Source organism: Lontra canadensis, unplaced genomic scaffold (assembly GCF_010015895.1).
Source record: "Lontra canadensis isolate GAN:19392208 unplaced genomic scaffold, GSC_riverotter_1.0 scaffold213, whole genome shotgun sequence".
Classification (NCBI taxonomy): domain Eukaryota; kingdom Metazoa; phylum Chordata; class Mammalia; order Carnivora; family Mustelidae; genus Lontra; species Lontra canadensis.
Genome location: NW_022631207.1, coordinates 199,809 through 227,341, shown reverse-complemented (window position 1 = coordinate 227,341; position 27,533 = coordinate 199,809). Strand labels below are relative to the sequence as shown.

Here is a 27,533-nt window from a genome sequence, read left to right as displayed (position 1 = left end):
ATTTCCAAAGAGATCCTATCTTCAAACTCTGTTACCCGATTCCTCTTTTGTATATTAGCCAAAAGAGAAGAGTCATTAAGCTTTTTGTGTACAACTGACACTAAAAAGAATCTGCAGATAACGATAGAAGATGCTATTTGTCAAAGGTCTGGAGCAGAAATACAACTGAAAACTATGATACAATTGGAGAAAACACAAAAGTAATTACAAAGGAAGAAAACCACTCAGAGCATCAATTTTACCTTTATGATACCTTTGTTCACATCTCTGTCCTCTTTGTCCTAGGTTATACCATTAATAACTCTTAGCCTTCAACCAAAAAAGGGGGTGGGGAAATTTGCAATTACTGATTAATAGTAATAGTTACTGAAGTTAGTTACAAAGTTCTCACCAATCACAGAATGAGATGGTTTTATTTAGTTCTAAAACACAACGGAAGTTAATAGTAACATTACTTAAGGATAATTTTAAAAAATACATTTTGTTTTCCATTAAATCATATTACTCTAATTTACTTGAGAGGAAAAAACATCATGACATGAGAACTTCATTAATGATAATGGTAGTGGGCCCAGAAAGTCACCATTTTATAAATAAATATGTAACTCTTATAAAAGTTTGTGAAGTGGAGAAACAGTCAAAAGTGGGGGAGTGATTGTAAAGCACTGGTGAAGTATACAACGGGTCAGGTTCTAGAATGTCCATAGTCTTGAATAATGGGAAAAATTCCAACACATTAAGCGGTTGGTATCCTACCATAGTTGAGATCACGGATACTACTGAGCCTCCTTAGCAGTGGAATCATGAATTTACACCATGTGGTTATTCGCTTACTTTCAGCTAGGAAAGAGAGAAAAGCTTTGGGCATGAGGGTCTGAAAAAGAAAAAAGAGCTGAGACAAAGAGGAGTTTTTCAAAATTCCTCATAATTCAAAATGCATAGCCCTCAAATTAGGGATGAACTTTAGAAGGTTCAAGTACTGACGTTCATATATATTAATTTCTTTCTTAGTTCCACAACTGGACCAACAATTCCCATCAGAAATTATTTAACTGGTTTGAGCCAGATGGAACTATCCAGTGAAATTCAGTATTTCCCCCATCTATCTAATGAAAGCCAGAAGAGGCATCAAATGAATGACAGCAGGAAAATAAATTTGACCAAGCTGGTTTGGAAAAATGCATGAGTGTGTGTTTTATGGAGACTGTTCCAGAGAAGTGATCCAGGTCATTTTACAGAGCAGAGCTCCTCAACCCTGTATTTCCTCCAAAGGTCCAGAAGAGTATAAACTATATTATGTTAGCTAAACCTCATTCATCATTTACTAGAAGCATGTGTATGTACATAGATTATAGTGCACCAAATATAATATGTCAGAGATTAGACTTTGTTAGCGATTCAAATAGTGGTATGATCCAGTTCTGCCCTTTCAGTTCATGTCAATTTAGAGACCTTTACCTTCTCAGGTTCAATCTCACCTAATCTTGTTAGAGAGCTTTAGAGCAAAGACTACAAATTTCATCAACCAGTGTGCTGGTCAGCTGGTAAGTTACATTAGACACTTCAGGTCCTTTTCAAAGAAGCAGCTCAGGGTATATTCTCTCAGCAAGTCTGTTTAAATAGATTTTTCTTAAAAATCTAACCACCTATTAAAACAGTTAACCAGCTAGACCTGAATCAAGAAAGTACAAAAATAATAAAATCATATTGTTTTCTTTCTTATGGCATAAATTACTAGTTATTTTAGGAGAAATAGGTGAAATGGCTCTTTTAAAGATTGTTTTCTTCATAATGAAAAGCAAGAGGCAAAGGAAATGGGAGAGATTTGTGGAAAACAAGGGAGAAGGTGATAAGATAGAATTGAGCCATTATTTATACAGCTAAAATAAAGTATCGTGAAAGATGAGAAAATAAAGTGTAATTCTGTCCTTAGCTTTAATAAGAATATTCTATATCCACCGATTAATAATAAAGTATATTTTTAGCCCAAATAATGTTTAAAGTACATACAACAAAGAAATGTAGGATGCAAATGTGGCCCTGAGGAGTTTATAGTCATGGAGTGTAATCATCTTAAAAGTTAACTATAAAAGATATAAATGGAAATTCAAGACAACAATGGAAATGGTGTCACAAGGCTGTGTGTGATTAATCACTAAACGTAATAGTAAATGCAATACAGTTTAGAGGGGACAACAATCACTTAGGACTGGAAAATTATAGGGAATCTCTATTGGGACAGTGGGATTTGAATCCCAATCTCGTTCTCCAGTCCCTCCTCACCCTAAACCCTCCCTCTAGTCAACTAATTGTCTCACTGACTAATCACACTGAATTTTCCTTCATTCTAAATCCTTCGAGTTCCTTCCCTCCTTACCCCGGCTTACCACCCAACAGTTCTTTCTCTCCTATCTCAGAAGATACACCCTCCCTTCTGAAACTCACAACCCTACCTGATTCACTTCTTCTCCCTCATCTAAATCATCGTGTCATTTCACCTTTTTTTTTTTTTAAGATTTTATTTATTTATTTATTTGACAAACAGAGATCACAAGTAGGCAGAAGAGGCAGGCAGAGAGAGAGGAAGGGAAGCAGGCTCTTTGCTGAGCATAGAGCCCAAAGCAGGGCTCGATCCCAAGACCCTGGGATCATGACCTGAGCCGAAGGCAGAGGCTTTAACCCACTGAGCCACCCAGGCGCCCCAATTCACCTTCTCTCTTGTCTTTCTTCAAATTATCTTCTTCAACTGTCCCTTTTTAACTAGTTCTATTCTTTGGCCTATAAACATGACAGTGTCACCCTTATTCCATGAAAAGTCCCTTAGACCTACATCCTTACTCTCCCCTGGCTGTCAGCATTCTGGAAGTTTCACTGTCAAGCATGTAGATTTCCACTCAACCCCCAGTTTTAATATGGCACCCTTGCTCTCAGTTACTCCAGACATTACTCAAGGTTCTATCATATTTCTCCCTTATTCTCATAAAATAGTCTTCTCATGTCACTATCAACTTCCAAGGCTACAGCTATTATTTCTATTTTGACTGCCAAAGTTATATCCTCAGCATTGACCCCCTACTCTAAGCTTCAGGCTTGCATTTTTGACTGAATATTGTGTATAACTACACAGATGATTTTCAGGCTTCTATTTCTAAATCATTGTTGTCAAACTTTTTTGCACTTTGGAATCACCTGTGGAGGTTACAAAAATACCTGTACCCAAGTTATATGCCCAGATATTCTTATTAATTGGATACCAAGATCATTATACTCAGCTTGAGTATAGAGCAAAGTATAACTGCTCCTTATTAAAATGTGCCAACTTCCATAAATGCTCACATGATCCTCCTAATTGCTCATGTTCAATTCCTTTGAGTCACCTTTAACTCTTCCCTCAGCAGCCCCCCATTCTCCAGATACCAAATCCTAATATTTCTTCTTCTATAACATCACTTCTATTTTTTCTTTATATTATCACAGCCACTGCTTTACTTTAGCTGCCTCTAGTTATTGTACTAGATTCCTAATTCGGTCCTTCCTCTCTCATCCTACTTTTGCCATCTGTTTTCTATGGCTAAATCCAATCATTAAAAACACTCATGGCACACTAGTAAAATACAAAGTCTGTAGCTGATATTCAAAGTTCTCCATTATATATATATAGCTCAAAACTTATCAGGCTTTATTGCCCACTACATCCTCATTCCTTCCCATAAACACAATAGACACCCTATGCTTGAAAGAGCCAGACTATTCACCATTCACCACTCTCTAGATGTTCCTCAGATATTCCCTTTTCCATACTTTTGACCATGTTAATTCCTCTGCCCGGAATGCTCTCCCTCTAATATCTTCCTACTAACAATTTATCAGAATATTAGAGGGCTTCACAAAATCCATTTTCTCTTAGGGGTGGGGGGGGCGCCTTCCCAGACCCCATCAGATTGAACTAATGTCCCCTCCCCCTAAACTCCCTGTCTCTATGTGCCTTATTATAGGACTTATCACACAGCCTGCCTTAATTTAGAATGACATATGTGCAAGTCTGTCTCCATCAATGGGCAGGGAGCAAGGAGAGGTACATAGACTTGTCCAGAGTTATGACATCACACTATAGTTACATATTCAATATTTATTGATTTGAGGATGGATAAGAACAGCATAGATATAGAGAATAGAACAATCCCTGGACAAAAAGAAGAAAAGAAAAGGGAAAACAAATTTGGGAGATGGTGAGTTAAGCAGAAGATTTATGAAACGAAACAGTAGCATGAATCTCCACTGAGTAGGTGGAGTCAAATGGCCTTTACCCGGTCATGTTAGGTTTTTAAAAAGAATGAGTAAGCCTGAGTATCTTATATATGTTTGGAGCCTAAGTTCTCCCATGAGTAAAGGGAAATGATTATAGGAGTTAAAATTGCTAGTACTATTGGGAAGTAAGAATGAGGCCATCCCGGTAAAAGTTTTGACACAAACCTAGAGCATAGAAAGCCCACTCTAAGTGCTAACCCCATTAACAGGGTCTGCTACACACACACACACACACACACACACACACACACACACACAATGGCTATACAATAACATTCAAGATGTCAAAAGAAAGATTTATCTGACTTTGATTTCCAGGCTAGAAAAAGGACAGAATGAGAGAGAGACAGAGACAGACGAGCATAAATGTCCAAGCAACAGACGTGTGCAGTTGGCTTCTACTATATTTCACGGGACACATACTTCCTTATCTTTCTCCTTCTTTTCCTTTTCTTTTCTCCCCCCCCCCCCATCTCTTCTCTTTTGTCCTGGTCTCTTGCTTTAGGCTTTCCTTTTTCCCTCTCCCATTACTCATGCAGCAAGATCCAGGGCCTGGTTTCGCCCTGCAGGGGGCAATACCGAACATGTGTTGGCCTCTGCAGCCCAACTACCTAGAAAGACGGAAGCCACCTCCCCAACCCAGTGAGTGCAAGAATGGCTTGGAAGCTGCGGTGAGATGGCTCCCCAGGCTCCAGCCCAGCAGGACCTCCAATCTAGTTAACGTTTCCTGAAAAACATTAACCCTCATTTAGGCGCAGTGGGAGGTGAGACTGGGAATGTTCTGTGAGTCCTGGTGGCAAAGAGCACCGTGTTCCTTACACTGAGAAAAGCTCTCCCTCTCTGTTAGCATCGGCACCACATGGAACTGTACGCTCCAGTTGATTTCCATGGAGAGGGAAAAAGCAGAAGGTGGCTCTCTCGGTGCTTTCTGACCTCGCAAGATGGGAAAGATACTCTGGCTGTGAGAACAATTAAGCAAACGTTTGGAGGATTCTGGGTGTGGAGGGCAGGTGTGTGTACATTTGAAAGCTGCTGTTTTAGAAGAAGTCCTATGTGACTCAATAAACATGAGAACCGAGGAGGGTAATCCCGTTAGCAGGGCTCTCCTCAGCTCAGACCGCTCCCCTGACAGAAACAACACATTCCGGGAAAAAGGGTAAATCACACACTGAGGTAATTGTTTCACACCTTCAAAGAATTTACTTATTAATTTCAAAGTGTTTTTGGAAGCAATTCTGTATCTTGCCTTCTGTTTTGTGCTTAAATACTTGTTTTTTTTTAATGTTGACCTCCAAGTCCCTCTTAATGTATTTATTATATATTATCTTTAAAATACATCAGGCTGAGTTACGAAATGTGAATTCTGCCAGTAAAAGAGAGCTGCTTTCCATTGAATGTAACTTTGTATACAACATCATGCATCTTTGCAACTCTAGGTATCATAGATTCTGAGATTAGGCACTCTTTACTAAACAGGGAAAGAAAAAAACAGACTACCTCCTCATATCAATGACATTTCTCTGTGTTGATTAGAGACACCAAAGAATTTCACTCCCGATTTTTGCTGAGCCAAACACTTTGGTCTTGAGGCCACCACCAGCAATGGAAATATAGTGTGAAAAATTAAGATAAGCTCTGGTGTTACATGTTATATACACCAAGATAGGGATGCCCATTAGCTGTCCTTTGACCTGCTGTATATTTTTATCATCTCAAATAATTTTCAGTCACCTCATTAGAGTGGCAGACCATTTAAAAAAATTCCTCATCTTGGATCCACCCATATATCTGATAATATGCAAATTTAAGTGCCTCAAGGAGATTAGAGGAACTATCTCTTATTTGATTCTATCATAAATTTAGTACCTACAACAGATCTTCAAAGAAGTAACTCACTTTTGTTTCTGTCTTTCAAAAACACTTTTGAAGAAAAGTTGCCCTTCTGATAACAAAAAAAGCACTACTGAAGAATCCACTGCAGAAGAAAGGGCGCTCCCTAGGTACTGCATATCAGGACTGTGTTTATATAGTTCAGCAGAAAAGGAACTGGAGCAGATACTGGCTTTTAGGAAGAATTCCACATAAAAGAGGGGGAATTGGTAATGCATTTACTACTCATTTGCTTGCATCAAGAACCACATTCCATTTTAATCTGCCAACATCCTAATTAAGATGATCTGAATCTTGGGTGATCTATTATTCTAGATCTGAGATAGCCCAATTTACATTAGACAAGATGTTACACTGTGTGCTTACACTGAGATGATAAGACCACTGAGCATGTCTTCCCTCCTGTCTGGCCCAGCGCTGGGCAGAGCATTCTGTCAGCACTCAATAAATAATGGCCAGGCCTTTGCCTATTGTCTTTCTCTCTACCACTTTAGGCACAATTTCATCTTACTATATCATTTCTGGTTCCTTTTCACACATAGAGCTGTGCTCCTTTCTGCATGAGGAAGATAGGAAAGTATCTCAAGTAATTCTCTATGAATGTGTCCATCCGTGTATATGGGACTAGCAACACCTAAATGCAATTCCCATTCATTACTTCTATGTCATTTCTGAAGACCTTAAAGAATATGTTGCCTACAAAAGCTTTTGAGCCAGAAAAGGAAAGAATACAAAGACAGTGCTTTGGAAGCATCAGGATCAAATTCCTTTCCAGGATAATAATATCCAGCTGCAATATTACCCAAGAGGCACTATAGAACACAGAGAAAATAGCATACAAAGGTACTCTCCAAATCAGCTTCTTTCTCCCCACTTGGGCTAAGGAAAGTTACCCATAATTAATTTTATTTAAGATTTCATTTATTTGAGGGGCACCTGGGTGGATCAGTGGGTTAAGCCTCTGCCTTCAGCTCAGGTCATGATCCCAGGGTCCTGGGATCGAGCCCTGCATGGGGCTCTCTGCTCAGCAGGGAGCCTGCCTACCCCCCTCTCTCTGCCTGCCTCTCTGCCTACTTGTGATCTCTGTCTGTCAAATAATAAATTAAAAAAATCTTTAAAAAAAAAGATTTTATTTATTTGAGAGAGAGAGAGAGCACAAGGAGTGGGGGGACAGTGGAGGGAGCAGCAGAGGGAGAGGGAGAAGCAGGCTCCCCACTGAGCAGAGAGCCTGATGTGGGCTCATGACCCAAGCCCAAGGCAGATGCTTAACCAACTAAGCCACCCCCAGACACCCCCCAAAAAGTTACCTATAATCTATTAACATAATACTAGGTTAATACTAAGTTGTCTGATATACACACAAAAAATGTGTTAATATTGGACTTGCCCTCCCTAGACATCTGAATAAAGTCCAGGTTGTCTGTGACATAACCAAGTCAGAGGCCACCTGTATGTCCCTTCTTAGCCACTATCTAAAACTGTCATTTGTAGGGCTGAGCAAACATATTTAAGAAATGTTCTTAAGCTTGCTCTAAGTGCTATTGTTGAACAGATAACACTGATGACCTTTATAGTCTTATATCCATTTCCAAAGGGATGACAATCTAAGATGTCAATCTAAGAACCTCAAAGAAGGCAGAAAAATAAGCACAAGTCTGGGGTTCAAAGCACCTCACCCTCCATCTCCTTTCACTAAGGAAATGAAGATGTTTGATGGAACCCAGGGTAGGTCACCCTTCTGGTAGCTGTAAAGTTTTCTGAATTTGCAATAAAATCTTCAAATATTCTTTGCACTGGAAACTTTTCTTCTTCTTCTATTTTTTTTAAGATTTATTTATTTATTTGACAGAGAGAGAGAACAAGCTTAGGGGTGGGGGTGGGGAGGGAGAGAATCTCAAACAGATTCCCTGCTGAGCATGGATGGAACAGACACAGGGCTCAGTCTGAGGAGGCTGAAAGCACAACCCCAGCCGAAATCAGGAGTCGGATTCTTAACCGACTGAGCCACCCAGGTGCCCCTTGAAACTCATCTGTTTCTTTAAAGAGGACAAAGGAACCACTGTCTGATTACAGTGATGCCAAGTTTGAGACGTCGTGTTAGGGACATCCTGGCCTTGATTCTAAGACAGCTATAATGATGGCTGAAGAGGTGACAAGTAAAGAAACAGAGAATAAGAACATCTTAAAGGAGGCAATGTGCAAAGTTTAAGAATGCTTTCTTGCTTTCAGGATTTTGGGGTTTTGCCTGGAAAGGTAAAAAAAAGAGTACAGCCTTTCTTAGGTGTTGGGTGTTCAGTGTTTTGAAATCCCTCCAGCTACACACCATTCAAAAATTTAACATACTGAAAACCTAGTTTTAGCTGATAAACTTTAACCAATCTATCTTAAAATAAAATACATAATTACAAGCATATTTTCAATTCTTGGAAGTGAGTGCTAAAGCTCTATTTCTAGAACTGGTGAATTCTGTTCTCTATTTCCATGTATAAAAGATCGCACAGTCCTGGGAAAACACTTTTTTTTTTTTAAATGAAATACAACAAATAAGGTGCGCTGCTGAGTCCTGGGGGAGAAGTTTCCCAGAGTCTTTGAATTTCCTCCTATCCTCCTTCTTTACAAGATTTCTAAGACCAAGTCCTTTTCTGCAGTCTCTCAAACAAGGTAAAAAAGAAAAATACCCCCTAGATATATTCTTTAGATTTTTCTATTATGCCTCTCAAGTTCCCAGTAGCTTCTGAAGTAAACTTAAGATGAATTCTGGAGTTATTTTCTTATCATGTTTTAATTTCAGTTCTCTTTTAGGTCTAAGATGAAATAGATGATCATAACTGCTCTGCTTGGAGATGCATTTCATGGCACAATGTATACGTGACCTACGCAAGGTCACGTCATGGAAAGAGAACTGACATGAGAGATAACAAATAGAATCCAAGCTTTTAGTCTTGGACAACTTCAGGGTAACCTATTTAGGCTTGCTTTATTTCATGCAATACGGCAAGAAAAGTTTCTTTTTAAACAGTAAGTACGTCGTAGATATAAAGTGTGTATAGGGTTCTCTCAGTGGTTTGAACAATGTCAATTACAAATATATGAAGAATTACTGCCCAAATCACTGATCATTAAGGGTTATTTTATTTTATTATTTTACTTTTTGGTCACATTGTGAGCCTTGGTACAGTGGCAAGCCAGCCTACTTCTCATCCACAATAAGATCCCATGTTCCAGCCACACTACACGTTTCACACCTTGAGGTCTCTGCACATGTTTCATGCTGACAAAAATCCTTTCCACCCCTCATTTAAAACATCAACTCCCCTGTAAATCTTCCCTTTTCATTATCTTCATGCTGGCAAAAATCCTTCCCACCCCTCATTTAAAACATCAACTCCCCTGTAAATCTTTCTTTTGAGACCCCCAAACAGGGTTCATTATTTCCTTCCCTGTGAACTCAGAGTGCTGCATACCTATCTAATGTAGAGTATCTATCAGATTCTATTATAATTATTGGTTTACTGTCTCCACCACCAGAAATGAAAACTTGTCCATTTACCCTTATCTAGGATTTCCCACATGCCAGGCACTGTTGTGAGCACTGTAAATACATCAGCTCTTTAATCTGTACCGCAGCCCATTTGAGGGGGTTATTATCAGGGCCTCCATTTTACAAATGAGGAAGCTGAGACACAGAGAAGTAACGTTGTTCTCCCAAGGACACCCAGCTAGCGAGTGCCCCGAGTGGAACTCAGGCAGTCTGACATCAGCCAGAGTCTGGGCCTCCCCTGATACTCTCTGTGTTTGCCCCACAGAGGAAAGCAGGCAGGTCGTGGATATTAAACAGATAGAAAGAATAATCATACTGATTTCTCCATAGTTTCCTAGGCTTAAATTAGAAATATATTACCTTTGTCTTAAATGGATTTCACCTTCACCCTTGACTATGGAGGAGTTCATTTGTCCAGAGAAAATTCAGCCCAGACTGGGGAGAGAAAGCTAGTTGAGAGGTAGAAGGCCTAGGATTTTGCTGGCTCTGCCAGGTCAGAGTCAAACTCTCCGTACCTCCCACAGCTTCCACGGCTGCCAAAACCTATAGAAACCTCTCCAGGAGCTGTTTGTAGTGGTACAACTCTGCACACATGTGACACAGAATGCTTGACACAGAGATAGTATTCACGAAGAATACTTAGGTTAGTCTCTGTAAACTGATGGGACTCTGAGCAGGAAGACACTGGGACTTTGGGATGATTCAAACAGAGAGGTTTTTGTCGTTGTTTCTTTAGAAGTGAGGCACCCAAATCATTAAGAACCGGATGTATTTATCCTTCCTCCTGAAGTAATTTAAATTTATATCTCAAGTCCCCACAGGTGATTGTCACCCATTTTACCATTTAAATCACTTCTTAATTCTTGTATTTTATATATATATTCTGTATTTTTCTAATTAAAATTTTTACTCATGGTAGAGATTTGGAAAATTTAGAGGTATCTAAAAATATCTAATTGCATATTAGAGGATTTTACCAATGTTTTAAAATTCTCTTCTAGAATACTATTTTAAATGGCTGTATAACCTTTCATTAGGATAAGATGAAGCATGATTTAATTAGCCTGTCCCTGTTTTAAACATTTGGTTGATATTAATTGTTTGCTGTTATAAGACTTTCTTTCATGCTCTGTGGGGATCCCGGTTGTTGAGAATCCTGTAGCCCCCGCAGGAAAAGGGCCTCTTAGAGCCTATACAACAGTGCTTCTCTGGGAGCTTGTGCAATGCAGATTCTGGGGCCCCAGCAAGGAGGTTCTGACCTCTCAAAGCTGGGCTAGAGCAGGTGCTCCTCTCTTTGAGAAATGCTAACACTGCCTCTCCTTGGAGAATACTTTCTCTTCATCCGGTTACTTCTTTACTCCCTTCTCAATATACAGCCCCCAAAATGAGCTGATTTCAAAGTATCAAACTCAAATTGGTTCTGGTGAAGACAGCTACTCATTTTTACCCCCAGTCTTTTATTAATTTAGGTGACTGGCCCATCTCTGCAGTTCCTCTTTGGCACCTCCTCAGCCTTTAACCTGACTCCACCCACCCATGGTCCACACCACAGCCAGGAACAGCTTTTTATGCAGCCAATCAATGATGTCATTTCCCTCCTCACTACAAAACCCTCCCTTTGTGACCATAGGCCACCCAGCTTCCTTCAGACCCTCCTCTTTCTCTCTCTGTCTCTCCAACTGCACTGGCCTACTCACGGAATGCCTCCTCAGAGAAGCCCTCCTTGACGTCCTGATCTAAATCACTTCTCCCAGCGCAAGCTCTGGTTGCTCCCTTTTCTTTCACAGCACATCACCATTTATAAAGCTCCATGAGGCAGGTCCTGAGACTTAATCGTTCATCACCAGCATATCTGGCCCTGAGCAGGGCCAGTGAGAGGCAGTCTTCTAGTCACTATCCACACAGGCTCTGGGGCCAAAGGGCTATATTCAAATGTGAGTTCTGCTACTTAGGACCTGTGTGACCTTTGGCAAGTTACTTAACTTCTCTGTGCCTCCTTTTTCTCCACTGAGGATAACATGGGACTACCAGAGAGGTTTGTTGTGAGAATTAAACGAAAGAATCCACAGAAGTGCTGAGAATCACAACTGGGATGTAGAATATATCCAATACAGGATAGCTTTTTAAAAGGAAGCAATGAGTATGCTTTGATAAATAAATAGAACACAACAGACTTTTGAGTTGCATCTTTTCTCATCATCACTGCCCTGCAACCCCAGCCAAAGCATTCTTAGCCCCACCAACGTCTCCCTGCAGCCTGCTCCTAGAGAGGGCTCTACTTCTGCCCTGAGAAATCTGCTGAATACATTCTCCCTTCCATATTATTAGTTCCAGCTTTGATCCTTTCATCACGTCACTTTCTAGAATGTGTGCTCATGTGCCAAGCCCCGGCTCTTCCTTCCTCCGAGTATTTCCTGAAATGTAACCTCCTCCGAGGAGCCTTCTTTAAGTGGAACTGAGCTCATCGTTCCATTCTCTGTTTCCAACAAATAAGTTAAAGGTTGTTGTTTGAGGTTCCAAAGCTATAAATCTTTCGAGCTTTTCCCTGGCTACGTGGTCTCACCATTGCAGGATGGGTGGGGTTTCTCCTGAAGAATGTGAGTCTAAGAAGGTAAAGGGTTCGTTTAACTTGCTCTGTATACATTTAGCACAATGCCAATCCACATGGATGCTGAATAAATGTGACTTGATGATGGTTTAATTACTTTGTCCATGCCAGGAATAGAAACCCTGAACTCTTAAATCTATTTCCCCCCACGTTGCAATATGTTTCAACGCTGAGTCTATTATGAGACTGGTTTTCTGCATGTACTTTCACAAAAAGGATAAATACAAAAGAGAGATTACATGAAAATATCAAATTAATAAAATTATTTTACACATCCTGAGTCCAAAGATACCTTTGGAACAGCAGTGCATTGTATTAAAAGGTGCCTCGTTTAAAGTTTAATTGCATATGCTTTATGGGTTATTTTACAAATCTAAAAAAATAACCAAAACATGTCAATACTTGTTTTTAAAGTACTTGTTGTATTTGGTGCATGCACCATTATGGAGAACTTACACTCAGAGCAAAAAGATTTGTAGCAAAGCATATGACCTTCTTCCCACTACAATGACCATCCCCTAATTAGGCAATGCATCTGATAGTCATTAACAGGAATGAGATAATGAATCACTTTCTCTCTTCTTTGTTAATTTGCTGTAACCAAGCGGCTAATGGATGTCAGAGCTGAGTGATTGCACTGATTATAGTGATTTATAGTTGCAACAAAACAATTTAAAACCATTCTGATTATTCATGTTAAAGATGCTTTATGTTTTGTTTACTAAATGTTTTATGTCCCCCTTTCTCCTACCCCTAAAGTATCGTCCCCCTCCTACTCTGCCACTTTTGACAAAAACTCCTCTTCCTGGAAAACTTGAAAGTTGTAGCCTTTTTTTTTTTTTATTGTTTTAAACTAAGCCATTTCATTTTGTTTATCCTTTGTCTCTGTATATCTACATATCCAAGTAGATTTAGAGACAGATAGATAGATGGATGGATATAGAAATAGATAGACAAAGTTTACCCAGTAGAAACAAAAAGCCTTCAGGGTGGAGAGAAAACTTCAGTGGTGCCTAGTTCAAAAGAAGGCAGAAATGAGAGGAAATCAGGCAAACTTCAAGCCACTTACCTTGGGGCTTCCAGTCCCTTCCTCGCCCTCCACAGACACATCAGTAGCCAGAATCTCAGCTTTGATGGTATCCAGAGCCCTGAGAATCCAGCTGTGTTGTCGTTTGATTTGCCTCTGCAGCTCTTTCCACTGGCTTGCAATCATCCGCAGCATGTCCTTCAGCCCTTCTCCAAAAGGAGGGGAAAACACAAGTTACAGGCTCAACTGCATTTTTTACCCAGGATTGTCTTTTAGCCAGGAAATTAGATGAATATTTCAAACAGTAAGCCTAATTTTAAACAACCATTATCACCTGCCATATAAGCATTTGTCCCCCAGGAGAGGGGCTGGGGGATTTTGCCTTCACAGAAGGCATAAGGACACAAAAACAGGATCACCACAGAGATGCTTGGGCGGGAATCGACTTAGCTTCTGTGCATTGACTTAAAAAAATGCATGTTGAACAAAAATGACCAAGTATAAAAATTACTGACACCAAAGCTTCACTTTCCAAAGAGAAGGCCCTGTGTGTATCCGTGTGGAGACTTCACAGTGATCAGAAAGATGCACAGAAATAGGCAAAGTGAACTCGATGAGGAATACGGTAAATGGGCCAGAATTAAGACAGCAGTCCTTTCCCTTAGCATGTCCGATTAATGCTGCTCTTTCCTTATTTAGCTGTAGTAAGCTCAAAGCAAGAGCCAGATTATAATTCACCCTGTCTTACGGTCTTTTACTACCAGGGTAAGTATTACCAAATGACAAAACTATTTTTTATTTATAATCTGTTCCTCATAAATACATTAATACTGGGCAAGAGTTGGTTTAAGGCCAAAACTCTGCTAATGCAATGACCAGCAAAAAAACATGCAAAATGTTCACGTGTGAGAACTGGCAGGGAAATAATCGGATGTATCTCGTCCGCCGGCCTTATATCGGTAATGATATCTATAAGTACCCTAATGCATATGCATTATAACTATTTGCACAATTCTCATTCATTATCTTAATGTTATTTCCAGGGCACCTACATCAAAAAGCATGTCAATGTGAAGTTTCCAGGAATGTGATTTCAATTGAAACTCAGGCGAACAGCAAGCCCAAAATAAAATGAAAAGACCATTTGGAGGCAGTATTTCATCGTATAAGTATCACAGCATTGTATGCAGTATATGAAACATTTATAAATCTTGAAGGTCAATCTGATAATGTAAATATTAATAATACATAAGGAAGTGAATATATGCAGTAATTTACAGCAATGCTTCTTCATTCTTAATAGTCTGGAGACATAAAGGCTTGCAATATTTCAGGAGGATTTACCTGCTTTGTGAGATGCAATAAGCTCGAGAAGTTGGTGTCCTTCCTCCTCCACAGCTTCCTTGAGAGCACAGTGACTGTCTACATTCAACTTAAAACTCTGCAAGGAAAAATATGAGCATCAAACCCTGGCAAAGCAGTTAAACATAAAACATCCATACAAAATTACTTGCTACTTTTTATCAAGAACCACACAGCCCAATTTACCCAATAGACAAACTAATTTGCAATACTAAAAGCTATTGATATTTGGGATCTGGGCTCAAAATGTTTCCGTTAGATTAGCAGAGTGCATCTGTTTGGAAACAGCTGACAAATCTAGAAATTCATTAGGTTTTTATGAAAAGTCACATCCCGTAGGCTATATCAGGAGAAGCAGTGCTCTATAAAATATACTGAATTTGTACCAGCACATATGAGCTCTTTTCTTCACTTTTTAAAAATGTTAGTGATAGCACTATTTATGAAACCATAAAAAAATTGGCAGCGTAAAATATATTAGCCTTATGTGCGTATATCTAAATCCATTAATAGAGTAAGGGTTGGACTCGGCTGTTTCTCAGATATCACACAAACCAGAGAACATCAGGTGGACCGAGTACTGTACTGAGGAGTCAAATGCTTCCCAAATCTTTGATTTTTAAAAGCTTATTTCTTACAATGTGATTCTGCTTGAAAAATGAATATGTCAGGCACATCAGGGGCATTTTTCACTCATGACCATCCTCCAAAACCCAGCAAGTGCTGGTATGGCTGAATCCCAACTCAGGGCCATTGCTTTCAGGAAGCCTTCTCTGTTGCCTTACGTGGAGTTGCAGACTCCTTTCTCCCTGCTCTTACATGTGTTTCTACTACAGAATTTATCACCTGTATCCTGCTCTATTTCTACACTCTGCTACCAAATTATAAGCAATTTTAAAGAAATTCAAGTTTCACATTCATCTCCAACTCAGGTCACATGGAAGATGTTCAACAGATTTGCAGAAATCATGGATATCTGTCAAATTGGATCAACAGCACTCTCTGAAGGGGAAGGCTTCCAGTTAGGTATTTCAAGAAACACGGGTGGCTTTCCAAAGTGTTCCCACCTCTGGAATGTTAGAAGGCATTCCTACCACAGCAGGTCCAGTGGAGAAGAATCCTAACAACCAATCTGTTGAGTCAATGGCTAGTCTTCAGGGTGAAAATCAATTCCTTGAGTTGACTAATTAGGACATGAATTTGAAATACTACATGCCAAATGTTGGCTTCTCCATGACAGAGCTCCACAATATACAATATATTTTGCTGTCACTGATGATTCCTTGAGTAATAGCTGTATGCAGAGCCCTAAGCTTAGTGTTAAGTAACACAAGCTTGGGGCGCCTGGGTGGCTCGGTGGGTTAAAGCCTCTGCCATCTGCTCAGGTCATGATCCCAGGGTCCTGGGACTGAGCCCCGCATCGGGCTTTCTGCTCAGCGGGGAGCCTGCTTCCTCCTCTCTCTCTCTCTCTGCCTGCCTCTGCCTACTTGTGATCTTTCTCTGTCAAATAAATAAATAAAATCTTTTAAAAAATTAAAAGAATATTTTAAAAATTTAAAAATTAAAAAAAAAGAATATTTAACACAATCTCATGATGATACAAACCCAGTTAGAATGTAATTTGGATGAAAGAGGTTAAACCACCAAAAACTGTAAAGTTAGGTACATTCATTCGTTCGTTTAGGAACCATGCATCATGCCTGTTCTGTACACTGGACTGATAGTGACTTAAGGGGTTTAAAACATGGCCTCTGGCATCAAAGGGCAGCTAAACATGTCCCTAGGAGAACAAAGTGCAGCTCAAGCCATCGCGGATGTTCAGGAGTGACTCTGGGCTCTCTTTTTCTTAGTGGCAAAAAGGGGTCTTCTTTTTAAAGCTGAGAGGAAAAAGCAGGTTAAAAGAAACTGGATATGAAGGAGATGGGGACAGACAGATCAGAGTATGAAGTATAAAGATAAGAATTTTGACTAAAAAAAAGTGTTTGACTCCAAAATGGTGAACGATTTCATCTGACTAGAGGCATAAAAAACAGGGAAGTTTTAGCCAAATATGACAGAAGAAAAACAATGGTAAGTTTCCTCACAGGCTGTTTACTCTTTCTCGTATTGTCCTTTTTCGGCCAAAGGTATATGGTTGAATAAAATAAAGTACGGCAAAGTATGGGAAGCCTAATGCTTCTGGTCAACACAAACACTATGAGCTCCATGAAAAATTAAATATTACTTTATAGCCAAAATATGACTGCATATACTTTTTGCCACTGCAGTAGATATCCTCAACTCTAAAGCAAGGCCATGTGCAATAAGGTTCATGTATGTTTCAGGGAGAAGGGACAAGGAAAAGAAAAACACTTGAGATCAATGTGAAAGTGCCACAATTTAGGAAGAAACCTGTTCTTGAGATTTCCTTATAACTGTAAATTTAGCCTCGTGCTCTCTCTGATTCTCTGTTTACTTACAACAGACTTGTGCTGAATGGTTAGTAATCATGAGCTTCTGAAGAGGTGCATCAGGCCTATGTCTCAGAGCAAAAGAGAACCTAAGGACCTGTGAGTAGGTTGGATAATTTGACATAATTGAAGCCAAGAGTATAGAATAGATGCAGCTGGGTCTGGTTCTGCCTCAAGATGATGTGGAAGCATTTGATTAGGAAAGTGGAAGAGATGAGGTATTCATTATTAGGAAAAAGATAAGCTGATAAGCTTGATGCTGTAGAGAAGACCCATTTAATATATCTATTTCCCAAATAGTACAATATTGCTTGATTTTCAGGTGCATCCATTAACCATTAATAATATCAACTAAGGAATTCATAATGGACCGCCAAGAAGGCAGCCATGTGGGCACATTAACAAAATTGTCAATGAAATTTCTGGCCACTAAAGAATTCTGTAATAAGCAATCCCCATTCTGTCCCCACCTCTTCCTGAGGGAAGGAAGCTTAGATGGAAGGATTTGCTTCTCTTCCTCTTTCATTTTCTTTTTCCTTGAACCTGATACTTGAACACATTTCCATTCTTGTGCTCCTAACACATTCCCTCAGCAATGCCAGATATCCCTCTGCAACATCCACAGCATTCCCTGAAAATGCAGGGCATTCTCTGAAGATTTAATTTATGGCAACAACATTATCATAGGTGGGTACCACGTTCTTGTGTCAATGATATGTGACACTCCTTAAATATGAGTAATCTGGGTTCTAGGAAACTCCAGATCTTTTTTAGTGTCTTTAAAGCAGCATATAATTGAACACCTAGAAGAGAACAACTAAGGAAATGGAAAATACAGTGACTGGGACAAAGGATTGGATTATCAAAGAGATGATACATCAGAGGCTGACGAATGGGTATATCCACACCTGCAACCTCTAGCTCCACCACCTTAGATAGATCTGGGTGCACTACAACTTGGCAGGATCGAAATTTATACCAATTCTACTTTGACCATGATCAGACTTTATAAAACAGATAAAATACTACCTCTAATCCTATTCTATTCAAATTTCTGAAAAGCCCCGTTTGATGGGAGTATGGCAGTCATGTGGATATGAAATGAAATCAAGGAAATGTACACCTTGGTGGACAAAATTATGACAAGAGTGAAGAATGACTGCTCATGAGGGCTCACAAGATTTGGATCTCCTGGCACAGGAAATAGTGGGAAAGACCATACTCACATTCAGAGGCTTAAAGATCGAAAGTGGCTCAACCTTAGCAGCATTGTCTCATGAACACAGACTTTCAATCGTCCAATGAAATACTGTTAATGTCTGCCAGGTCCATTGATGTCCATGAGTATTGAGATGTTGGTGAACAATCAAAGAGGCCGAAAATGAGTTATTGAGTCTTTCCTGACCAATTTCAATTTTTTTAAGCGCATGAATTAGTAGATATTTACTGGGCAGTCTTTGCCTGGCTTAGAGATACAAAAGATAACAATACACAATATACAATCTGGGCACATGCAGCATATAGTCTTTTCGGTGAAAGAGATAAAAAAAAAAAAAGCCAGTAGCATCATAGGACTCAGCATAGCATAAATGTGGAATCAGGGTTTGGTGTCTAAGAGAGAATGGAAGGACCTTAAGCAAAATGAATAGAAATATGCCCTACCCAATGAGATTTTTTTTTTTTTAAATTAAAGTATCACGCTGGCCAAGTAAAACCAAGAGTGTGGGCTGTATTCTGTACAAGTGTGGCAGGTGCTGGATAGGTGCTATGGGATCCCAAGCTGGGCGCCAGGTTCTGCAGAGCCTTGAAGAGAGCTAGTGGAGAAAGGACTAATTTGTATGCAGGCCTGGAGACAGCATTTATTGTAGCAGGAAGTAGGAAGCCGAAGGCAGGTAGGTGTGGCTGGGACAGGGTATTAGCGGGAGAGGCGGAAGCTGTGATATGTGGTCATTAACTCCAAGGGCCATGAAAGAGTCAGGGAAGAAGATGTCAGAACACTGGAAACGGATGGGCGCAGTTCTCTGTTCTAGAAAGCTCTCTCTGGTTGTTGTGCTGAGTTGATTTTAAAAGGGCAGACTGGAGACAAGCAGGCCATTAAGGAGGCTGCTATGGTAATACAGGCCAGATGTTTCTGCATGCTCATAATTTTTTTAATTAAAAAAAGGTATGCTTTTCTTCTAAATGAATGAAAGTAGAAAAAAATGGAGAAAATCTTCTGTCTTTTTAAAGTTTTTCTCAGTGTGTGAGAGCAGCGTGTGCCAGAATTTAGTTCCTTGGCTGTTCTGATGATAAATACCAGAGGTTATTAGTCAGGAGTCTCCCGATGTGAAAGACATATTGAACTGATGAACTTTTACTCCCACTGTCATTTTAAAGAGATGGTATATATGCTGATGAATAAGGCACTTGATGACACTTTTTCTTCACACAAAAGATTTTTACTACCCTAAGAAAATGAAAACTTGCTTTCTTTTTCCTTTTTTTTTTTTTTAACAAGGGCAGGAGGAAGAATGTGTGTTCAGTCAGAAAAGCAGAGGCTTAAAAAGTCACATGCTACCTGCCTTAGGCTATCTCCACCGGGGTCCCCTCTAAGCCATGCCTACACCATCCTGTGTTCCCACAGGCTCTTGGTGAGGAAGAAAGCCCCGATCCCCTGGGTAGCAGCTGGAAGCTACTCTTCTCCTCTCCCCAATGCCAACAACAGAGGATGATCATGTGGTCCTCAAAATACAAAATATACCTTGTAAATGCCATATGTATCAAGAATTGAAAGATTTTTATGAGTATAACAGTTCTTTGTTTAAGAACCTCCAAAAAACTGGACAAGTTATTACATAGCCATTCAAGTTAAGATTGTGAAATCACATGAAAAATACACAGAATGTATTGCAAGCTCAAAAAAATGAAGATTCAGAATGGTGTCTGTGACAGCAGTAGAGCTATACAAATGAATAGTCCCAGTGCATGGAAACAGAAGTCCGCGGGGAAACACAACAAAATGTTAACATCATTTGTGCAGGGTAGGACCTGGAGTTAATGTAGCCTGGTCTCACGGAAGGGGTTCTCTGTGCTTCGGCTTTCTACAACAGAAGATGAAAATAATACTGACTTCTAGGTTATTGCGAGAATTAGAGATAATGATTGTAAAGCACTGAAGCAGCACCCGGAAATAAGTGGGACCAAAGAAAAATCATTACGACTTTTAAATTCATTTTCTCTCTTTTCCAAATGTGGTCTGCGGGAAATGGTACTTTACGGTGACTTCAGGCGACAAGGAGCACTTCCCGTTGAGGCTCTCTGAACTCTGCAGGTGCATAGACCACATGGTCTTTCTCCAGTGTCACCGCCCAGCACAGGTCTGCCCACAGAGGGCGCCCAAACATAGATGCTGCCATCTGAGATGGGGCCTAGGCTGCCCGGACAGAGAGGCCAATGATTTGGGGCTTCCTCCTGCCTCGAGTGTGTGCTCTTGGGCAAAGCATCTAACCCTTCTGGGCTTCTGTTTCCTTATCTACAGTCCAGGCATTTGGACTCAATATTTTCCAGTCCTTGGACGCGCTGATTTTATCTTTCAGCCAGACGGTTCAGGATAGGTGGCTTGGGAGGCTTTTTATTTATTCTAAACTAGAAAATTTTCAAAGGGGGAAGAATCCCAAAGGCCATCTAACCATTCATCTACCCCAGGGCAGCTCCGTCCCTCAACCATCCTGGGCAGATGTGTTCATTCTATTTTTAACTATCTCCAGGGAAGTTTCTTCTATCTTCTCATCCCAAGTCCGCAACATTTCTTCTCAGGAATTTAAGAGCTCTGTGCAAAGCAGCACGAGCCTTCCTCTGCTTCAAATTCTTTTGCCAAGTCATCTCCGCAGTGTGGGAGTTGGAAATCAGAAACATTGTGAGAATATGCCAACAAAATCCACACGTCCAATCAATCATCAAGCCCTGCCAATTAATTTCTCCAACCTCAACTCTTCCATATTGACTAACACTGCCTTTAAGTCAGGCCCTCATCATCATCTCTTGCCAGGTTGACTTCAACGGCCTTTGGTCATGGCCCCTCAAAACCACATTTATTCCTTATTTGTGGCCTGCCTGTGAAGGCGCAGGCATTGTCCTAAGTACATGGGATGTGGCTACGAACAAGGTAAATAGCCCCTGACCTCTCAGAGTTCACTATCTAATGGGGGATGGAGGGTGTGCATCTTAGTTGCAGTCAATTGTGTCAAGGAGGCCATGACAGCACGTGGGTGCTGGTGACAGCATGGTCTCTGGAGCTGGTCGGCCTGGGTTCAAATCTCAACTCCTCCATCACCCACCCACTGTGTCACTGTGGGGAACCTCTGGTTACTCAGTTTGTTCAACTGTAAAAAGGGAGAAATGTTAGTGCCTACTTCAGGAGAGTGCTGTGATTACTTCAGGAGATCACCAGTAGAACACAGTCCGGCCTATCATAATAGTTCAAGAAAAACCATTTCATTACACAGAATGGCCTGCCTCCAAAACAACTCCGGAAAAGATGCTCCTTCATTGTAGGATAAGGTCCAGCCGCTGGCATGACCTACAGAGCCCTCTCAAATCCCAACCAAGTCTACTTCTCAGGTCCCATGTCTGCTTGAAATGCGCCTGAAATGCTTCAAGTTTCCAGCTTACACCAGCCATCTCACACCTCTGAGATTCTGCTCTTGCTGGTACCTGTGGTAAGGACTGGTATGGACAGTCCCCCCCATTCCCCTGGCTAAGACCTGCTCGTTTTTTAAGGTTCATTTCAGGGGTCAATCTCTCTAGCAAGTTTTCCCTGACTTTCTTCTATCCTACCAGTTTGCACATTCTCCTAAGTATCCCCAGGACATGTGCAGAGCTCAAACAACTACTTGCTACCATGCTGGATAACTAACTGGTGATGTATGTTCTTCCCGGCCATGAGTTCCTAGAATTTCTTCTCACTCATTCTTGAATCCACAGTGCCTCAAATGGTGCCTGGCACACAGAATAAATAAAGATTCATACCAAAAACCTTCCATGAAGCTTTCAAACTGCACATGGCACTTTGGGAGATGTTGGTATAGTCACTCTTCGCTTGGAAGTGGTTGATAAATGTCCCCAAATTTTACTCAGTGAACACCATGTAAATGAGCTGTCATGTTCCTTCGCTTACAAAATTACTTGCCAATTACACTTAGATGACCCCAGTGTAATTGCCATATAAACTGTACCCTGGCTGAGATAGCCCAAATCATCAATTTAACTTTACCCTCTCATCATATGGTATTTACCACATAATTAAATAAATGGTCAGCCACCACCACAATTGTATATCTCCCCAACGAAATGAAGTAGCTACATTTGTCACTGATTTATCAGTTATGACAATACGCAACACACCTCCAGGTATAATATCAGAAGCTTAAAAAATTTGAAAGCACTATAAAACTCTTGAAAAAGAAATTATAAGTTTATGATCAAAAAGAGAAGCATTATAAAAACTTTGTTTACTTTAAAAGAAGAAGGAGGAGAAGGAGGAAGAGGAGGAGAAGGAGATGAAGAAGAAGAAGGAGGAGGCAATAAGATATAAAGACAAAAAGTCCTCATTCCTCCTAAGGAGACTTTCTTCCTGAAACCTCAGATAATAAAAACATGCCCAAGAATTTGAAGGGAAGTTCAGTTCTTCAAACAAATCACAATTTCTTTCAAATAAACAGTTGCATTTTGCTGTGTGTGGAAGGCCAAATGTATTTTACTAAGGTTGACATTCTTTGCTGATCAACTTGTTAATACCTCATGCAAGAATTAGATACATGGGAGAGACCCTAAATGTTGACAGTGCCTCTTAGTGACCACATTTTCATTTGCTTTTCTGGATGCCACCTCCACACCTGGCACAGGTAATCACATTGACTTCCCAGCATGGCCACATTAGACCAAATGGATTCACAAACAGAGGTTCTCTCTAAAGGGACTGTTTGACTTCCAGAACACACTGCTCTGAGGCTCTGATTGAAAAAGAGGTCAGTGCTGGCCCAAATATCACTCTGCCCCCCGCGGTGGAATAATTGATGTGCAGCAGCCCCTACAGATGTGGAGTCACTGAGGTGATGGATGGATAGAAGTATATTATTCACATGTACATCTGCTAATATACAGGCCCCAGTGCAAACACCAAGACTTAAGAATATTATGTGGATTTAGGACAATCCCTGAAGGACTCCACTTCCATTAAAAATTTGTTTGGCAGCCTGGGGCAGATCTATTCCAACTCCCACATGCTTCATGCATTTGAGAGGGGGAACCAAACTGCTTTAAAAATAAATTTAATAAATCTTGTAATGTCAAATCATTAACATCCTGTCTAGTCATATCGTCTTCGTATTTTGAAAGAGCAACATTAACCTGTGGAATTTTTTTTAAAGCTTTCTAATATCTGAGTTAACATTTTTATTCTCCTTGGGTTTTCGACCAAAGGGAATGAATTACATCCTGAAAACAGGAGAGAACATTCCAGTTTTTTCCTTCTATAGGCATTTCTCTTGTCACAAATATACCAGACAACCCAGAAAGCTCTGTGACCAGAGTCCATTTTGGTTTGGAAATAGTAGAGGAAATAATTGAACTCACAGACATTCCCAGTTATTGTTTGCTGATTTACAATACTAGTTACAATTTGCTGCTTGTAATGGTTGTAACACTGCTCTTACAAATGTTCATTCATTCATCTAGCAGATATTTTTAGTACCTATTATGCACATGCAAGGCTGGGTGTCAGAGGAGACAGCAAAGAGACACACAAGCTATCCCCTCAAGCAGGTGACAGTCTGGGTGGATGGGGAGAAACCCAACCTCTCTAAGGACACCTGAGCTTTGCACACCACATATACTTCTCAGGTCTCCGAGGAAAATGCTCACGATTCCTTCCAAATGAACAAAGTATCCTCACCTACAACGTGTTTGTTTGCTCTTCACAACCATCTTCAGCAACTGTAACAGTTGTTTTCTGTGTCAGATCTGTTTCAAGCCTGAAACTCTCACCTTAATATTACTTACATTGAGTGCACCGCTTCAAGATTCCAAAATCCTATGTGACCCAGTGGCTAAGGAGGATCTGCACCTGGGTGTACACTGGAAGAGCAGTGGGAGGCGACGGCACCCTTGCTCAGGTGAGCTAGGTCACGCACTGGCTTCTGTCCACATAGGCTCATATATGGACATGCAGCCTGGGCTGGAAGCCTCATGGTACAAAGCCAGTCTACAAAGCTTCTCTTCAGCACTTAGCCTATTACTGCCCTAAGTAGGAAGTGCTTAATAAATGCAGTGTTTCCCTGGCATCCTAATTTAAAATAACCATTCTGTCCTAAAAAGAGCAATAAACAAAATAATAAATTGGTCAAATGTTTAGCCACCAACAATTTTCAAAATGATGAGAACTGCTGGGTATCACGGGATCAAGTCCTAACACTGAGTCAAGCCAAAGTGTATTCCCAGGGGCTTTGAACAATTCAGGAATCCTTTTAAGCTGAAAACGGAAGATAATACTCTGTGTCTCCTAGATGGACAGAATTAGACCTATGAGCCAAGGAACGGGGTCCAGGACTTCTACATAGCCAAAATGAGCCTCCCGTCCCCACACATCAACATCAAAATGCCTGCATGCATGCCTGGCGGACCTTTCCATTCCCAAGCCACCAAAGGAAGTAACTCAAGGATGGGAGCTGAGTATTTTAAATACCCCAAAGAGAAGTAATGCTGCTTCCCTACTAAACTCTCAGCTCTTCACCTTAAGCTGATGGGAAGCAAGGGGAACAAGCAAATAGAACTTCAAAGGTCCTATGAGGCCACCAGCTCTGCTAGGCAAGGCGAAGGGAAGTGGCGGCCAAACTCACACAGCTCAGGTTTTTGAAGTCTAACTGACGGTCTCCCATTAGCTGAGCAATACAGTCGCTGCTGTACGGTGGCAGCTGCTGGTCTTGTGAAGCTCAGGCTTCTTGGGCCAGTGCTGCCCATCATCTCAGCAGAGAAAGACAGCCAGGGAAAGGTGGGCACCAGGAAGTGCCCATCATCTGTTAACTTGAAGCAATGAAAAATGGAGCAGAGGTGGAGATAGGAAGGCAAAGCAAAAGAAAACCAGCTTTCTTTGGGAAATTTTCCTGTATGGCTAAAAACTGTGAGAAGTATTTTGTTGTTGTTGTTTTTAATGATACAAATGAGAGCTATTTAATAAAAATATGATACAATACAAAGTTCTAAATGTAGACAATAAATGCATGAAAGTATCTGTATGGAGATTTTGTTAGCCAGGAACATTATCAGTTTAATCCAGTCTGTCTTTATAAGTACTTAGGGTAATGACACAGTAAGGAAAAATTTTCAAACCCTCCAAGGTTACCAAGGGTTATAAGAAAGGGTACCAAGATTATAAGCACCGTCTGCAGGATTTGGGCGCTTCTCTGCCACCTTGTGGTAGCCCCCTCAAATTGCAGGTACTGATCCTAAAAAGAACCACGAAGGTGGGCTTTAAAAGCTACCCCATATACACATACTCAACCTCTGTATGCACATAAACATGGACCCTACACACTTTTCCAGACCTGTAGCAAAAGCCGTCCCTAGACTACAACAGACTTTCATTACATGGGGTCTCTGAGTTGCTGCAAACAACAGCCACTAATGGGACAAGGAAGAGAATTTCAACTAATGTTAAAAAAAACAAAACAAAACAAAAACAAAACAACAACAACAAAAAAGAACCCTGAATGCTCAATGCTGTATTATTTGCAAAAGCATAAATAAGGACACGGCTTAAATGGCCATCATCATGGGAACGATTATATAAATTGTGGCTCATCCACACAATAAAAAATATTAAGGAGCTGCTAAAAGTAAAATGGGTAGTAGATCTTCATGTAATGACAGAAGGATGTCTGAGATATCTTTAGATACAAAAAGCAAGTCATTGAACAGTATGTATAATATGAATTTTTAAAATTCTTAAAATGTATGCATTTTTACAGCAACAGGTGCAAAAGGATACAGAACAAACTGTTTATGCAAGTTATCCAAGGGAGTGTAAGATTTTTCACTTTTATTTTTATGCTCTTTTATACGGTTTGAGTTTTTTTTCCAGTGAATATAATGTTTTCCTTTAACTAGTTCCATAATATCAGCAGCTGAATGAAGATGAAGTTTCCTTCACCTTCAGCACATGCCCCCCCAAGCCAGGTCACTGAGTTTTTGTAACATCTGCCCCTTCTGTCCCATGTAAACACTCCTTGTAATGTTCACATTCCCTGGCTCCACACACCCCCAGATGGCCCTAGAGTTTCAGTTCTACTCTACACAGAGAAGCTGTCTGCCAATTTTCACATTCTTCAATACATTCAAGTCTTGGTCAGATTTCCATCAGCTGTGGAGTGGCAGGCCTTGCTGTGCTACTGTCAAGGACATTAATAGCCTTGGGGAGAGTAGGGAAGATGAAACAGACATTGGCAATGAGGTTTGTGACCATTCAAGAGAGAACATCAAACAGAAAACTCTGATCCATCCCTTTCTTGCTAATCTACCCGCTCTCCTCTGTTCTTACCTACCTTCCACCTAACCCCGACCCACATCCTCTCCAGTCTGCCCATGGTTAGGCATCATTTCATCCTTGCGTTCAACAACAGCCTCCCTCATCTTAGGCTTGTTCCACCCATGCCGAGGTAAGCAAGCTCCCGGAACACACTGGTCCTTCCAGGACTGGAATCCGAACATGCTTTTGACACACGTAGAGACCTGCTGGCTGCTTATCAGCCTGGCCTTGATGTCTGTTGAACCCTGGATTCCTCAAACTGTTGAGATATCCATGTTCTTTTGGGACAGAACCCCCCAAATAGTGTCCTTTTAACATACTTTCTATTCACATCACAGACCAGGGACTCATTTCCTTAATTTCCTTAATACATATAAAACTCCCATCAATCTTGAAGCAAAAATCCAAAGACCCAACAGAAAAAATAGGCTAAGAATATGAGCAAAGAGTTCTCAGAAAAGAAATACAAATGACTCCTAAAAATAAGAAGAGGTACTCGACTCCATTTAAAATACAAGAAATACAAACTAAACTACAATGAGATGCTATTTGTAACTATCAAAGGGACATAGATCACCAGTGTGATAACATACTTCATAGCAAGGATGGGCCAATGGAGGCATTCTCATGCCCTGCTGAGTATAAATGGTACAATCACTATCAAGGACAATTTGGCAACACATGAAAATTGTAAACATGTCTAACTTTGACCCAGAAATTTCACATATAAGGTATTTACTCTAAGGATAGAATTAAATGATGCACTATGATGAATATTCAAGGATATT

The 27,533-nt window shown here is 40.4% G+C and overlaps 1 protein-coding gene and 1 long non-coding RNA gene across 4 annotated transcripts in view; one reads left to right on the top strand and one right to left on the bottom strand.

The window, feature by feature from the left end:
* Positions 1-27,533, bottom strand: part of LOC116861945 (A-kinase anchor protein 6) — a 416,895-nt gene that overhangs the window by 197,894 nt on the left and 191,468 nt on the right. For 2 of the 3 annotated variants that reach the window (XM_032848880.1, XM_032848881.1), the window contains exons 6-7: positions 14,719-14,815; positions 13,417-13,583 (exon numbers count right to left, since the gene is read on the bottom strand). In XM_032848880.1, coding sequence (XP_032704771.1) covers positions 13,417-13,583; positions 14,719-14,815 — 264 coding nt within the window. The remainder of the gene's footprint in view (positions 1-13,416; positions 13,584-14,718; positions 14,816-27,533) is intronic. The other variant, XM_032848882.1, reaches the window with a different exon arrangement.
* Positions 887-9,196, top strand: LOC116861947. The gene is made up of 3 exons (XR_004381571.1): positions 887-976; positions 6,238-6,407; positions 8,990-9,196. It is a non-coding gene; the product is annotated as an uncharacterized LOC116861947 (long non-coding RNA).